The sequence below is a fragment of the Sarcophilus harrisii genome, chromosome 3 (genome assembly GCF_902635505.1).
Source record: "Sarcophilus harrisii chromosome 3, mSarHar1.11, whole genome shotgun sequence".
NCBI classification, from domain to species: Eukaryota; Metazoa; Chordata; class Mammalia; order Dasyuromorphia; family Dasyuridae; genus Sarcophilus; species Sarcophilus harrisii.
Genome location: NC_045428.1, coordinates 495,690,366 through 495,705,493, shown reverse-complemented (window position 1 = coordinate 495,705,493; position 15,128 = coordinate 495,690,366). Strand labels below are relative to the sequence as shown.

Here is a 15,128-nt window from a genome sequence, read left to right as displayed (position 1 = left end):
AATTTGGCTGAAATTTATAATGCCCTCTGGTGGTGCACACTCATTATGTAAATACAGTAAAATCAGAATTTTAGAGATAGAATACCTAGTCCAATTGCCTCAGTTTACAAATGAGGAAACAAATGAGGGTAAATGGCTTTTGTGACTTGCTCGTGGACCCACAGCCAATAAATCCCAGATAGCTATTCCATTAAAATAATGAAATCTTTTTCACATCAAAGAAAAATTCCACAATATGTGAATATTTTTAATTAAATTTCAAAATTGTCATTCTTGGTGATGATTATTGTCCTAATACGGTAAGGCAATAATATATACCCTCAGCATAATAATAGTCATTTAAAAAGTATAATTTCCATTGCCTTTCCAAATACGATGAGGCAAGGCACTTATTTAGAACTTTCAGGATTATAGAGAACCTTCTGATAATGACCCGGTCTAAAAAGGCTGAATTTTAATGATTCTGTTTTACTGATGAGGAAGTTGAGACCCGGAGAGGTAAATGACATCCAAGGCCATGTAACTAATAGAAGGCAGATTGATTGTCTTGTTAAAATAATCATGATTATTTGTTGTTGAATACAAATATTAAACTATATGATTTTCTCCTTTAATTAGACATATTGTGTTGTGTGGTGGATAAAGAGAACCAGTCTTGAAGTTCAGAAGATCTGGGTTCAAGTCCTACCTTTGACACATACTATGAGTAGGGTATAACCCTGGGCAATACTCTAAGCAACTCTCTTAGGCTATAAGTTGGAAGGAAGGAAGGAAATAAATATTTATGTGATACAAACAAATATTTATGTGATAAGTACTTACCAAATATCTCATTTGATCCTCATGACAACCCTACAATGTAGGTGCTCTCTTTATCTCCATTTTACAATTGAGAAAACTGAAAAAGATAATCTAAAATGACTTGCCCAAGTCATACATCTAGAAAGTGTCTGAGGCTGGATTTTATTCAGAGCTTGCTGAATCAGAGATCCAATGCTCTATTCATTGTACTATCCAGCTGCAGAGAAAGGCAATAAATGATCCGTACTGATAGAGGGAGTTTCCTCACCTGGCAGTTCCCTATAACAAGGAAGCCAGATTTCCAGTCCCTAATTAAAGCTTTGGGTGCTTTTGGTGATGGTTTTTGTCCTTGTTATTTCTTTCAGACTTCATGTGGATGGATCCACAGTCTCCTTGGTGTAGGTGTTTCCTGTCTAGGTGCAAATCCTACCCACATTTCATTCTAATGATTCTTGTCCATATTTTTCAATAGCTCCTCCAAAGATGATCTCCCCAGTTTTCTGGATCCCGTCCAATATAAAGCTGTCCACCTGTTATCCCTTGCTTTCACCAGAAAACCAGCCTCTATCCTTTTCTGCTCACATGTGACCTTGAGCATCTCTTTGATGCTTTTTCTTGCATATAAGCCATCCATGGTGATGTGCCCCAGCTGACCTACAAATACCTATTCCCCTCCTGATACAATGAGGTGAGACATAGCAGAAATAATCAAAATTAACTTCAGAACGAACAATTCTAAATCGCTCACAATAAACTTTCCTAAGACTTTAAAGGTTTCCTAATAGCATGCATAGCATGGTAGAACTTGAGGGCAACTTGGAGGCCATCAGCTTCAACTCCTTCATTTTATAGATGGAGCCACTGAAAGGTTAAGTGACTTGCCCACAATCGTGCAGCTAGTAAGAAGCTGTCTCCAACTCTTGTGTCCTATCCATCTCACCATGCTGCTTCTCAGTTAACTTTGGTAAATAAAATAACTAAATTATCATTTAGGTTTCCAAGGAAACAACATATCAAATTTAATGACATTTCTAAAGTACATCCTACTCTTAACAATTTACTCTAATTCCTCATCCTAGATGGAGATGGCCCTGTGTTTTTCAAGGCTATAGCATCGGAGCTCAAGCTTTGAAACAATCTGCAGATGGAAAGCCTTCAAGTATAGGTCTGGTAAGAAATATACACACATGCAGAGTCTTGTGTGTGAGTTATCTAAGGACTTTTCTAGCTAAGTTTGTAGAGACTCATCACCAGTTTGCGAATGATTTGGGGGGGACATCAATTCTGGGTGATAATTTACTAAATTATAGGAAAAAATCACCCCAAGAAAAATCACAGATCCCAGAAGTATTAAAAATACATAATGGAGATTTTTTTAGGCACTGAGCCCATATTCTTGCATTACTTGTGTTTATAGCAGCGTCATGGTTCTATTTCTGTGTCTATGCATGTGTGTAGGTTAATGCGAGTTCATCATTACCTGGGAACATTCATTTATTGAAATATATGAGAAGGTATTTATTTACATTTGGGCATGAATGTGTTTCTGTGGGTGTCTATGGGCTTCCACGTGTACCTTTAAAGCCCCCAGCTGAGGGTCAGCACAGTGTTGTGAAAATAGGACTGGATTTCTAATCAAGACTAGTTCAAAACCTTGCTGAGCTTCTTGCGGGCTAAGTGGACTTAAGAAAGTCATTTCACTTCTCTGGGACTCCCTTTTCTCTGTGTGATAAGAGGATCGGAGGAAAGGACCTTTGAGGGACGCTGCTGTTCTGAATCCTGTACTCTAAATACTTCTGCAGGCTGGATGCTGAGGAAGAAATTAAGTCAGGGCATTTGTGATGAGGTACTTATGTTCTTAATAAGACTGTGGGGAGGGAGGGGAGAAATAAACGACAAAAAACAAGCAAACAAACAAACAAACTCTCCACCTTTCCTTAAAGGCCTGGGCTCTCCACTTCCCCCAGGTGATTCCCTACTTTTATCCTGCCCTGCTTAGTGGTTTATTTTTGGCAGTGCCTAGACAAGTGCACTGGGTCAATAGGCTTAGTTTTAAGTAACCCGATTCCTTCCATGTTCTCCTTTAAGGGGATGAGAAATTGTAGGGAACACATGTCCAGACTTTCAAAAAAATTATTAAAAGGATTTTACAAGAGAAAAAAAAAAAAAAAAAAAAAAAAAAAAAAAAAAAAAAAAAAAAAAAAAAAAAAAAAAGAGAAAAGAGAAAAAAAAAAAAAAAAAAGAAATAAAGGAAACGAGAGAGAGAGAGAGAGAGACAAAAAGGGGGCGCAGGGACAGAGAGGAGAGCAGGAGTAGGAGCAGAAAGGAGAGACAGAGAGAGCGAGAAAGAAAGAGAGAGACAGAGAGAGGAGAGGACAGAAAAGAAAGGAGACAGAAAGGGAAAGAGAAGAGGGAAGCAAAGACAGAAAAGACAGAGAGAGACAAAAAGAACAAAGAGAAGAGAGGAAGAGACAGCGGGCGGGAGGAGGCAAAACGAAAACAACCAAAAGGCAAGGCGGAAGGAGGGGAGGAGGGAACAAACAAAGGGGGACAAAAAAAAAGGAAAACAGAAAAGGGGACGGGAGCAAAGGGGGAGGAAAGGAGAAAAAAAAAGAAAAAGGGGGACGGGGGGCCCAAACGGCGGGGGGGGGGGGGGGGGTCCTGGTTTGGGGTGGCCCTTTTGGAGGGAGGACCGGGCCCCCCTTTGTTTGTTTGGGTCCCGGGGGGGGGAAAAACCCCCCCGGGTGGGAAAGGACCGGGGGGTTGGGGGGAAAAGGGGGCCCCGGGAGGGGGGGGGGCACAACGCGGGTCTGCAGGCGGCTCCCTCTGAGCAGACTGCCAGCCTTCCCCGTGGCCCGCGTTCCCTGTGAGGAGGGAGAGGGTCCCCTCTGGCTGGCGTCGGGGCCCCTCTCCGAGCCACCGGGAGAGGGGGGGCACTGGGGCAGCGCGGCTCCCGGAGCTGAAGCGAGACCCGTCTCTGACCCCGCTCGCCCCTCGGGCCCTCGCCCGGAGTGAGCGGGCGCCTTTGGGCGGCGGCTTGGCCGAGTCGTTGCGGGCTGGGGGAGAGGGCGCATGACGCGGGCCCCAGAGCCCCGGCTCCCGGAGCGGGCCCTCCCCCCGCACCCGAGGGGCGGACTCCCGGCTGGCGGCCGCGGCGGTGCCCTCGGTAGTGCCAGGACACCGCGTTTCCCGGGGCATCCTGTGGCAGCCCCGGCTCTGGCCCGCGCTTACTCGGCGCGAGGAGCCCAACTGGGGGAGAAGGCGAGGGGGCTGACCCGGAGCGCCGCGCGAGGCCGAAGGGCCCCGCGCCGCCTCCCCGAGACCTTTCCGGAGACCTTGCGTGATGGTGGCAAACATGTAACACGTGCGTGTGTGGAGACGGTGTGTGGTGTGGAGCCCGTGAGGCAGAGCCCCCCCCCCCCCCCCCCCCCCCCGCCCCGCGCCCCGGGGCTGGGGGGCAGATGGGCCGGAGCTCGGCGCCGCGCTCCCCCTCAGGGCGCCGCTGGGGTGGGGGGTGGGGGCGGGGGCGGGGAGAGCGGCAGCCTGGCCCAGCCCCGGCGATGACAGGAGCTGGGGAGCGGAGGAGGGAGGAGCCGCCGAGAGCTGGGCTGTGGAGCGGCGAGAGCGGAGCGGGGCGCGGAGTGCGGGCGGCAGGGAGCGCGCGACAGCGGGGGAGAGGCGCTGCTGCACGGCCGGCCGTAGGACCACCTCCCCGGGAGACTAGGGGCTCTTTATGGCATGTGGCTGGTAACTTTCCTCCTGCTCCTGGACTCTTTGCACCAAGGTGAGACCGGCTCGCGCAGGGGGTGGGGGAGGAGGGCGCCGGAGCGGAGACGGGGCGCAGCCCGGGCGAGCCGGACTCCGGGCGCCGCGGGGGCCGCCCCCCAGCCCCCTCTCCCTCGGTTTCCCCGCCAGCTGCCGCTGGGGAGGGGAGGCGTGGAAGGAGAGAGAGAGTAAGAAGGGGCGGAGGGGGAAGGTACTCTGGCCCGGATTCCCCCTTGAAGCCGACCACGGGACGGCTCCCTGCCCGCCCCTCCCTTCCACTTCCCAGCCGGGGCCTTGCTCGGGTGGGGCGGACCGCCGCCGCCTCACCCGGCAGTTTTAGCCTGCCCTTCTGGCATGGACGGGGCCGCTCTCGGGCTGCCTGCTGCCCTCCCTCCCCGGCTTCCGTCGGGAGGAGGGAGTTGCGGCAAGTTTGTTTCCATGGTGTCCAGTCCGTCGGCTCCTCCCTCCGCCTCCCCGGGCGCCCCGCCCGGAGGTGAGAAAGCTGGGGATGCCTGGTCCGGGGGGAGGGGAGCTTTGGCCTGATCTCCCTGCGGGGGTTGTAGGGCGTGCGCTGGGGGCGGGCGGGAGAGGCGGCCTCGAGCTCCCGAGATCCTCCTCTGCTCCTCTTGGGATGAGGTGGCAGGAGATTCTGAACTCCTAGCCCTTGCCCTTTGGTAGGCGCCACAGGGGCCAAAAGCTCCACCTGTCCAGCCTGCCGCCTCCAACTTTTCTCCTTCCTGGTCTTGTGGGCGGGCTGGCGTGCCTGGGCTGGACCTGGTGGGGGGGTTGAGGGGCGCATGCGGGTGGGGTGTGGGACGCGAGGGGAGGGGGGGGAGCGTGTTTCCGGGGGGGGGATGGATAGGGGGGCGATTCCCGGTGTTGGTTTGTGGGGCTAGGGAGGCTTCCGTGCTTGGGAGGGAGGGGGTTTCCAGAGGGGGAGGACATGTTGTGGAGTTACTTGGAGGTGGATGTGGGGTGTGTGTTAGGGTTGGTATAGAGTGGGAAGTTTGTTTTAGTTTTTTAATTCACCCTGGAAAGAATTTTTCTTTCCGTTCAAAAGTTTTCTTTCTTTTTTGGAGTTTTTCGTTTACAGGTGTTTCAGTGCTAGGTATTCATTTAAATAATAAGGTGGGAGGGAGTTTTTTCTTGTTTTTTGTTTTTTTTTTTTTTCTTTTCTTTCTTTCTTTTTTTTTTTTTTCTTCTTTCTTTTTTTTTTTTCTTTTCTTTTTTTTCTTCTTTCTTCTTTTTTTTCTTCTTTTTTTTTTTTCTTTTTTTTTTTCCTTGGAAATTTCATTTTTGGGTAGGTTGTAGGGAATCTATCTCTTTTGTGTTAAAGACCTTCTGCTTTTTCCTTTTTTTCGGGTTTTTTATTGGAAGCTTCTTACTTTTGGGAGGGAAGAGGGAGTAGGAAAGTTGAAGGAAAATCGAAATAAAGATGCCTTTTTATGGGGGGGGCTTAAGGGGAAGTTTTAGGGTGGGGTTGGGAGCCAATGGGATTGTGGATTCTGGTAGGATGGAAGAGGGCCTGAATGGTGGGTTTTGGGGTTTGAAACTGTTGTAGTTTGAATGAAGCCTCCGGTTTGTGTACAGTGATGTGGATGTGGCTTTCTCTCTTTCTGCCCTTAATTGGGTCTCAGGCGCCATGCTGGATTTGGTGGCTGTTCTACCTTGGGGATGAGAGGAAGTACTGGATAAGATGGGGTTTGGTGTATTCTCTCTTATTGCCATTCACCGTGGAGACAAGAAAATGTAAATGTTTGAGGCTGCTGTTTCAGGAAATGATATCCTCCTGTAATAATTTGTATGTCCATCTGTGAGACTAGAGAGAAGGCAGAGCAAGAGGGAGGAAAATAAAATGAGATTGGAAGGGGTAAGTAAACCCCTTAGGTTAACTAAAGCAATTATTGACTATATTTAAAACCTTTATTAATCCCCTTCTCTTCAAAATATATTTTATTTGCTAGCAACCAAGCACATGTTGATCTCCTCTCCCCAAGCTAAACCTGGGGAATTATTTTAATAATTGGTTATTGAGCATCCAATGACGTCTTATTATTGCAAAGGCAAACCCAGATTTGGGCATCTGGATGAAGCCCATCTCTGCTTTCAGTGCATTTAGGATGGTTGCTATAGTCAGCGTGCCAGCATCTGTGTTGCGTGAATTTGCATTTCTACAGTATAAAATAACAGCCGTCCGCAGCTCTAAAATTCCTGTTTTCTAAAAGCCAAAATGATGCTTTGCATTGATTTTTCATTTTCCACCAAAGCCACAGGAACTGGGGGCTCATGTTTTGTTTTTTTTTCCCTCCCTAGAAGACCAAATTAAAAGCCTCTGTCAGGTCATTAAGAAAATCTCCCATGCTCTGTGTGGTGTCTAATTAAAAAGGGGGTGAGGGGAATACATTTTTTAAATATCCCAACAGCAAAGCAACTTCTTGAGCTGGGTGAAAGCATCGGGGATTGAGCAGTGGGGGGAGAACGGAGGGAGAAGACCCGGGGACTTCATTACTGGAACAACACGATGAAAAATGGAATTGCTTTAATGCCCGATAAACCTTTCAGACCCTTCATATTTCTGGGCATCAAAGGCAGCTGCCTTTAATCTATTTCTGCAGCAGGATGGGGAAGCTCAATTAGAACATAATGCAAGTAAGCAATTGACCCAAAGACAGAACTGAAGTTGAGTAAGTCCCAGTGGATTGGGGCTACCTGCTTATTTCTTTACCTTCAGGAAGAGAGGCAGTTGGTCAGCAAACAAATGGGGAATTTAGCTGAGCAATGGCATACTAGACAAACAAGAGAGGAGATCTGAATCAGAGCAGGGAGGATGAGGAACAAACAGGAGTGTTTAGATTGTAATCCCACTAGGCAAGTGAACCGGCCAAATGCTTTCCAGGATGCTGTGGCAGTAGTGAGGTGAGCAAAGAGAGGGTTGGATCTGAATTCAATCCTTGTCCTATCTCATTTTCTATTTGATGATGGACAAGTCCCTTTCTTAACTTGATTTCAGTCTTTCATTTATCAATTGAAGGGAATCAATCTAAATGATTTTCTTGATCTCACTTCCTCCTCCAGTTTTAAATCCTATGACAACTTTTAAGGGTCATTGCCTTTTACTTCTTAGGAAGCTGACCATCCTTAGTAGTGTCTTTCAGGAGTTTACAGAGAGTGGATTTTTGTAATGACCCCTCTGTCCTTCCTGGGTTGGAGACAATTTGAATTCTTGTGTGAGGGGGACAGGGATGAGATGCAGCCATGGCAGAGTAGATGGGGTGTGCTAAATCTGGACTTAGGAAGACCTGCCTGAGACAGGTACTACCTGTGTGACCCTAGACAAGTCATTTAACCTTACTGTGCCTCAGTTTAGTCACCTGTAAAATATGTGCATGTGTATTCAGTGATCTTTGGGGTTGTTTCCAGCCCTAAATCTAACCTCCTATGAATATGTATAAGTGTGTTTGGAATGGGAGGGCACAGGCAGAGATTTCTGTTGTGTGTGGTGGGTCTGCAGATAGGATCTTGGCAGCTATCCAGGTGTGCTTTCTTTTGGTAAGACAGAATTTTTGCAAATAGAGTACAGCTTGGTAATGTTCTAGGTGGGAGAGTTTCTTTAACCCAAGTGGGATTTATGCTGGGTGGATAGGAACCTTAAGGGACCAGGACTAGGGCCTGGGGTTTGTGGATTAATTTGCTTCTGTGGATTGTTTCCACAGCTAACCCAGATAAAGATCCACATCACATCTGTTTTTCTGGATCAGCCAGAATACTCCTTCCTTGGCCACAGAGACTGCTCAGTATCAGCTCTCCTTCTTTCGGTGTTAGAGGGTCTAGAGCTCCCAATCCAGGGTTCTCCTATTCCTTTGGGGGTCTTCCAGGCTCAGAGCACCAATTTCTCTGCTTGACTGGGCAGCCCCAGTCTCTCTGGGCCTGTGTATCCAGAGACCAGACTGCGGGATTGGGGGTAGAGATCTGTTAAAGAGTGCTGAGGAATAGGAGATCTCACTGACCAACGTCCTCTTGCTGATCTCTGTGATAAGGTTCAGGGGTGGAGAAGAAGGAAGGAGAAGAGAGAAACCAGTGCGGGAGGCACACACCAGTTAATAGGAATCCAGTGTTAACATCAGCCATCTGTCGAGACATGCAGATTCCCCGGAAATAGAAGGAGCTGATGTTTATCATTATGGTTCATAGATGGAGACGCACTTGCTGATAGTGAGGGGAAGCTGATTACTGAGTAGTCAAGGCCTCAAATCTGACCTGCCTTTCTCTCTGTAGCTTTGGCTTCTCCACCAGCTGGGCTGATATTTCCCCTTTGTGATGCTTTTAAACCTAAATAAGTGTCAGAAGGGTCCTGAGAACTGAATCCCAAGCTCAGTGTCTCCCTTCCCCCAGCAGAGTTCTATCTTGTCACTTCCTCACTCTACAGCAACACAATTACTGATGCTAAGAATAGCTCATATTTATATGCGTATTTTACAAAATTTCTTCCTTACAACAACCTCATGAGGTAGTTAGGGTAAGGATCACCCCATTTTACAGATGAGGAAATTGAGGATTAGGAGGAACTTAAGTCACTTGTCTTTTGCTTCAGTGAGTGCTATGTGTTTTCCCCAGTATACTAGTGGTTTAAAAGTCTAGGAGAATAGATGGGAATGACTTTCCTGGAGGGAAAAATAAAACCCTACTCCTGTCTAGGAACAACACTCTTAATCAAGTAGAACAGGGTCAGGCTCAGGAAGGCAAACCACTACCTAGGGCCTTCTGGGGCACCAATGTAGAAAAGAAAAATTCCTTCAAGCTACCAGCCTTTCTGTGTCATCTCCATGGTACTGATTTTCAAGACTTCTAGGAAGTTTGTGCATTTCTACTTCTTCTTACCCCTCCACTACTCTCCTGTCAAGACATTTTTTCCTAAGACCAAAATTGGGAATATATATATATATTCAAAATTCTTAGGAGTTTCTGTACATGAAATGGCAAGTCAGCTCTGTTCTCTTCCCTCCAATCCTCCTCATTCCTACCATACACCATATTTTTTTTTGCATAGAACAATATTCAAAATCATTAAAGTGCTTCATTATCTCTAGTCCATTCTGTTATAGTTCAAGACCACATCTTCCTTTTCTGATCTGACCTACACCCAAAAATCCAAACATGGGCAAGGCAGATGAGGGCATTTTCCATCTGTTTCTATTTTTCCCACTGATCAGGTGATCTCAGAAGAGTACTACATGGTATTTTCTATGAGAGAACCCAAGAATACCTGATCTGCTGCTAACTTTTTTTTCCCCTGATGTGATGATTCCTAGCGATGTGGTTTGTCTGGGCAGGCTGTGTGTGTGTGTGTGTGTGTGTGTGTGTGTGTGTGCATGGAGAAAGAATTCTTTACCTTGGATCCATGGATATAGATACAGATAAATAGGTAGATAGATGATTGTTGCTATTTAGTCATTGCAGTCTCTCTATCCCTGTTTGGGGTTTTCTTGGGAGAGATACTGGAGATATTGCTATTTCCTTCTCCAGGTCATTCTACAGATGAGGAAACTGAGGCAAAAAGGATTAAGTGACTTTTCTAGGGTCACACAGCTAAAAGTGACTGAGGGCTGCTTTAAACTCAGGTCCCCTAGTTCCAGGCCTGGTACTCTATCCACTTCACCACCTCGATGCCATTACATAGATAGATAACTATATTTAAACATAATTCATTTCCTTTGCAATTCTCTTTTAAAATATTATTTTGAGAAGGAATCCGTAGGCTTCCATAGTATATAATGGAGTATATAATGACATCACTGGATCAGTTCTTTTGTTCTTCCCAATGTGTCTGGACACATCTTCAGGGCCTGTTCTGAGTAGCAACATTAAACCCCAGTGTCAAGGCATATTCATTTCTGTGGTATATTAGTCTACCTAGACCTTGAAACACTGAAAGAAAAGAAGGAAGAAAACATGCATTTAATCTGCTTGGCTCAGTGCTCTAAAAATATTATCTCATCTTATTCTTGCAACAATCCTAGAAGGTAGTTGTTATTATGTTCCCCATTTTACAGATGGAAAGTGAGGCAGACAGAGGGTCACACAGCTAGGAAGTGTCTGAGGCAGATTGAATTTAGATTGTTCTGACCAGACAGCATCCTGTCTGTTGCATATCTGGCTGCCCTGAAAATGAAGATACTTGTAACACTGGTGAGAAGTTCATATTTATTCTAGGATTTCAGGGATCTGTGACCTCATGGATGTGGAAACTCTCCCCTGGCACAGAACTCAATCCTCTCTGTACCTTGGTAGGTGTTTCATGAGTTGATGTGGTTTAAAATATCATCATTTTCCATTGTCCAACCCTTTAAGATGTGCCTCTTAGAACCCTTGCATGACAAATCACTTTTCTGTTCCCACTTGGTAGGACCTGACAGAGCTTGGTCTCCACTGGTTTAGCCTCTGAGAGCCCAGATTCACCTTCTCACAGCAATTTGGTGTCAGGGACCACAGTGAAGGGATCAGTTCATACGGCATCAGAGAATACATTTGCATAGTTCTCTGTGATTTACAAAGCATATATATATGATCTCATTTGATTCTCCAAGTAACCCTGTGAGGTAGGAAAGACAATGCAATGAAGAATGAGAGAGATTTAAGTTTAAATCTTGTTTTAGAGCATTGCAAGGATAGCATTTCCTCACTGCAAATTCCCTCCACCAGGAAGACCACAGGTTTTATTAAAGAAAAAAAATTCATCTTTGTAAAGAATTGTAGAGTTTATAAAGTACTTTTCTCCAACCACCCTATTAGGGACAGCTATTATATAAATACAACTGTAATTAACCATGTTTTACAGATTAAAGATTAAGTGACATGTAGCTAGTGAGTCCTGTATCCTAAACTCAGTCTCAGGTCTTTTAAGGCTAAGTCTAATTCTCTTGTCACTGCATGGCACAGCATCTATAAATCCCAATTCTAGCTCTTTCCTAATAGCCAGTCAGGAAGCACAGAGACACCTTATAAATAATATTAGAGAGTTGATGAAAGGATTGCATGACTGTAGAGTTGCTGTCTAGATAACACAGGCCCTCAATTTGGTTATCCTGTTCTCTGAGTACCAACTGGGAATGGAAGGGGAAGGAGAAATAATTTATTTTTATAAGACTGTTAGAACTTTTGTGAGAATTTTGTCTAATCCCTTGATTTTGCAGATAAAGAAATTGGGCCATCTACCTCTGAACAGTGCTCATCCACACTGCCCTTCTAATGTCATTTCTTGGATGGTTTCTAGGAACTTCTATTAGCCAGTAGTCCTGAAAAGATATTTTAGGGCTGCTTTTAGGTTGATAATAAAAGAATTATTAAACAAATATCTGAGAACTCTATCAGTGGCAACAAGATAGATTTGTGAGGTATATATTGCTCTATGTTCTTCTTTTACCAAAGAAAATTACCAGATACAAAGATGAAAAGACACAAAATCTAAGATTTCAAAATAAATATCATCTCATTTAAATTGTCCAATACAGTTTATTGACTGAGTTCTCCAGGATATTTTGAGGTCTGAATTTGTAGTATGCAGATTAATCATCTGTCAGTTCATACAGAATATAGTGAGTTTCAGATGTATAATTCTAACTACCAGGTTATGTCTTGCCTAGACATTTGATAAGTGCTGAATTTTTACAGCTGTCAGTGATATGTTGCACTGTTTCTATCACTTGGATAATTTTTTATACTAGTCCCTAAATCTGGACTTCTTAAAGATAATCCTTCTGTAATTTCCATTGGCAACAACCTTGTTCTGAATGGGAATGATAAACTTGAATTCCACAAATGAATTCACATGTTTCAGCCATTAGTTCTGATTTTTTTCTTTTGTTTTTAACATGGTATTGATTGAGTTCATCTGTATATTGGCCCTGGAGGACCTTTTGATTCTATTCTTAAACCTTAGCCATTTCATAAGACTCCACACAGAGGAAAACCACTTTTAGTAATATTAAAAAAACCCATTGGTGTTTGCCTATTATAATATTTCCTACTTATGATTGTTTATTATTGTCACAGTCATTGATGCATATATTAGATAACCATTTGTCAAGAAGTAGTACCTATTCAAATTTGCATCAAAATTGATCTCCTAGGTCCCTTCCCATTTCTGACATTTTGCAAATAATTGATGAGACCTTTCATGAGTCCTTAAGGCCTTAGGATTCTATGGATACTCCTCTCCATTGCCAGGATGTACCTATTTTTTGAGGGTAATCTTGTAGCAATAGAACACCCTGGATAGTTACTTGTTCCAGGTCACCTTTGGGAGCCTCTGGACACATCTCACTTGCCCGATAGCCTGATTGCTGAAGGAATCATCCTCAAAGCTGTTTTGTGGGAGTAGCACTTGACATAAAGGGTAAAATATTTTACATTATCAGGGATGGTTGATGTGCCCTTCCATAGGGTGTGGGTACAGCCGACAAGCCTTATTTAACAGCTGTTTGCCTGGCTGCTTAAGAGAGCTGGCTTTTGCCTTGGGTACCACCCATTGCCTCTCAGCTGCTTATCTCCTCATCTCTCCATGCTCACCCAGCCTCCACAAGATGTCATTTACTCCGACAGCCTCCAAGGTCACCATCTTCATTAAGAACAAAATTATTCAAACATTCCCCAAGTAGTCATATTCAGATAAAACTGATCTTGAAGAGATATGTGTGTGTGTGTGTGTGTGTGTGTGAGTGTGTGCGTGCGTGTGTAAAATCCACACCAAACCTATTGAGCATTATATATTTATATGAAGAATGAGACATAATTACTATAATTTCCAAAAACTTAATAAGTCCTCATGGCTACCCTAAGGCTCTGTTCATTCTCTTCTCTTTCCTTCTTGCACAGAAAAGTCAGGGGTAATGTGGTGGAACAATCCTGTGTGTTATCATTAGAAGATGTGGGTTCTAGTCTGAGCATCCCTAGCTGTGTGACATTTAGTACATCCTTCTTTAGAGATGAATTTTCCATCTCTTTAAAATGAGGGAGGGGAACAGAATGTTAGATGGCAGTGATGGAGCCAAACAAATAATCTCTGAGACTCCTGGTGCTCAGAGCCAGAGTCTGAGTCTGGAGCTTCATCTGAAAGGGCTTTCCCAGAAGGAAAGGACTGTTCCTCTGTCTGAGGATGCTGAAGGAGGATGGTCCTTCTAATTTTAAGGGCCTGAGACCTTTTTGATTGATGGTTCTTGGAAAGGTTACTGATAAAAATCACTGAAAACATTTGAATCTGGTGTCCAGCAAAATACTTTTCTGAGCAGGTCACACATGTCTGGGTTTCTGGGCAGAGTGTTCTGAGTCTCAGGATCTCTGGGTCTCATTGATATTTCCTCTTTTCTGTTGAAAAAGTAAAAACAGTGTAGGTAGGTTCTTCCAAGTGAATGTTTCATTCATTCATTCATTTATTCACTGACCAGCTGAGTCTAGGGAAATTGCCATTCACTTCTTTCACTCAGTAAGGGAGGATTGTCCAGAGGATTGTGTTAGTCACAGAAGAAGGATAAAGATAATTAAGATAGTAGAACCTACCATGTAGTAGTAATACTGGAAAGAGTAGGATTGATATGATACAAAGGGAAGGAATAACTATGCAATAACTATAAGGCAGGATAGAATATGATAAATAGTATGTGATAGACACAAAATGCTGTGTGAGATCTAAGGAAAAAACAATTTCTGACTGAGGAAATCAGAGAACACTTCATGGGGGAGATATCATGAAAGATGGGTTTTGAAGGATGAATAAAATTTAAATAGTTGGAGGTTAAGAGTGTGGGAAATGAAAGGAGAAATTCTAGACTTGGAAAACAATGTGAAAACACTGGATATATAAGGGACTGTGGCATTTGTAGAAAGGAGTTTGAGATAAGTCCCAAGAGGTAGTTGAATTATGGAGGGCCTTCATTATCCTATAAGCAGAAATTGCTGAAGAGTTTTGATTAGAAAAATGACATGACTAGATCTATGTTCTAGAAAGATTGATTTAGTAGCGGTACATAGAACAGAAACTTTATAGGACTGTAGCAAATATTTAGGCAGGAGCTTCTTTCCTTTTCTTCTCGTGAAATCTGGGCTCAAAAGTTTTTCCAAAAGTTTGACCACACCGATGTTACAAACTGAAGAGATTTTTTAGGCTAGGAACTAAAAGTCCTTGGTGAGCTAGGTGTGGGTCTGGGTTCTGTGATTGGGTTGGTGTTTGACCCTGAGTTTTTATGGACCTCAGTTTCTTCAACTGTAAAATGCAAATGATAATCCTTCTTCTCTCACAAGTAGAGTGTGAGGAGATTAAAGCTGTCTTGAGAAGAAATGTTGTGGAAATGCATCAGATACCCCAAATTCAATAGTGCATGCCTTCATCAATTATTTTTCAAGGAGATTTGGAAAAGGAAATGGTTTTCTGAAATATTTTGCTGTGGTTCATTCATGGGGCAGCTAGGTAGCATAGTGGTTAGAGTTCCAGGCCTGAGTTCAAATCTGAAGCTTATTAACTGTGAAACACTGGGCAAATGACTTAACCTTCATTTGCTTTAGTTTACTCA

The 15,128-nt window shown here is 44.2% G+C and overlaps 1 protein-coding gene across 1 annotated transcript in view; it reads left to right on the top strand.

Moving 5' to 3' along the window:
- The first annotated feature begins 4,449 nt into the window (after positions 1-4,449).
- The window catches only part of DSCAML1 (DS cell adhesion molecule like 1), a 480,720-nt gene continuing 470,041 nt past the window's right edge, over positions 4,450-15,128 (top strand). Inside the window, exon 1 of the mRNA XM_031961331.1 lies at positions 4,450-4,585. Within this exon, the coding sequence (XP_031817191.1) occupies positions 4,540-4,585 (46 nt within the window). The 5' untranslated portion in view covers positions 4,450-4,539. The remainder of the gene's footprint in view (positions 4,586-15,128) is intronic.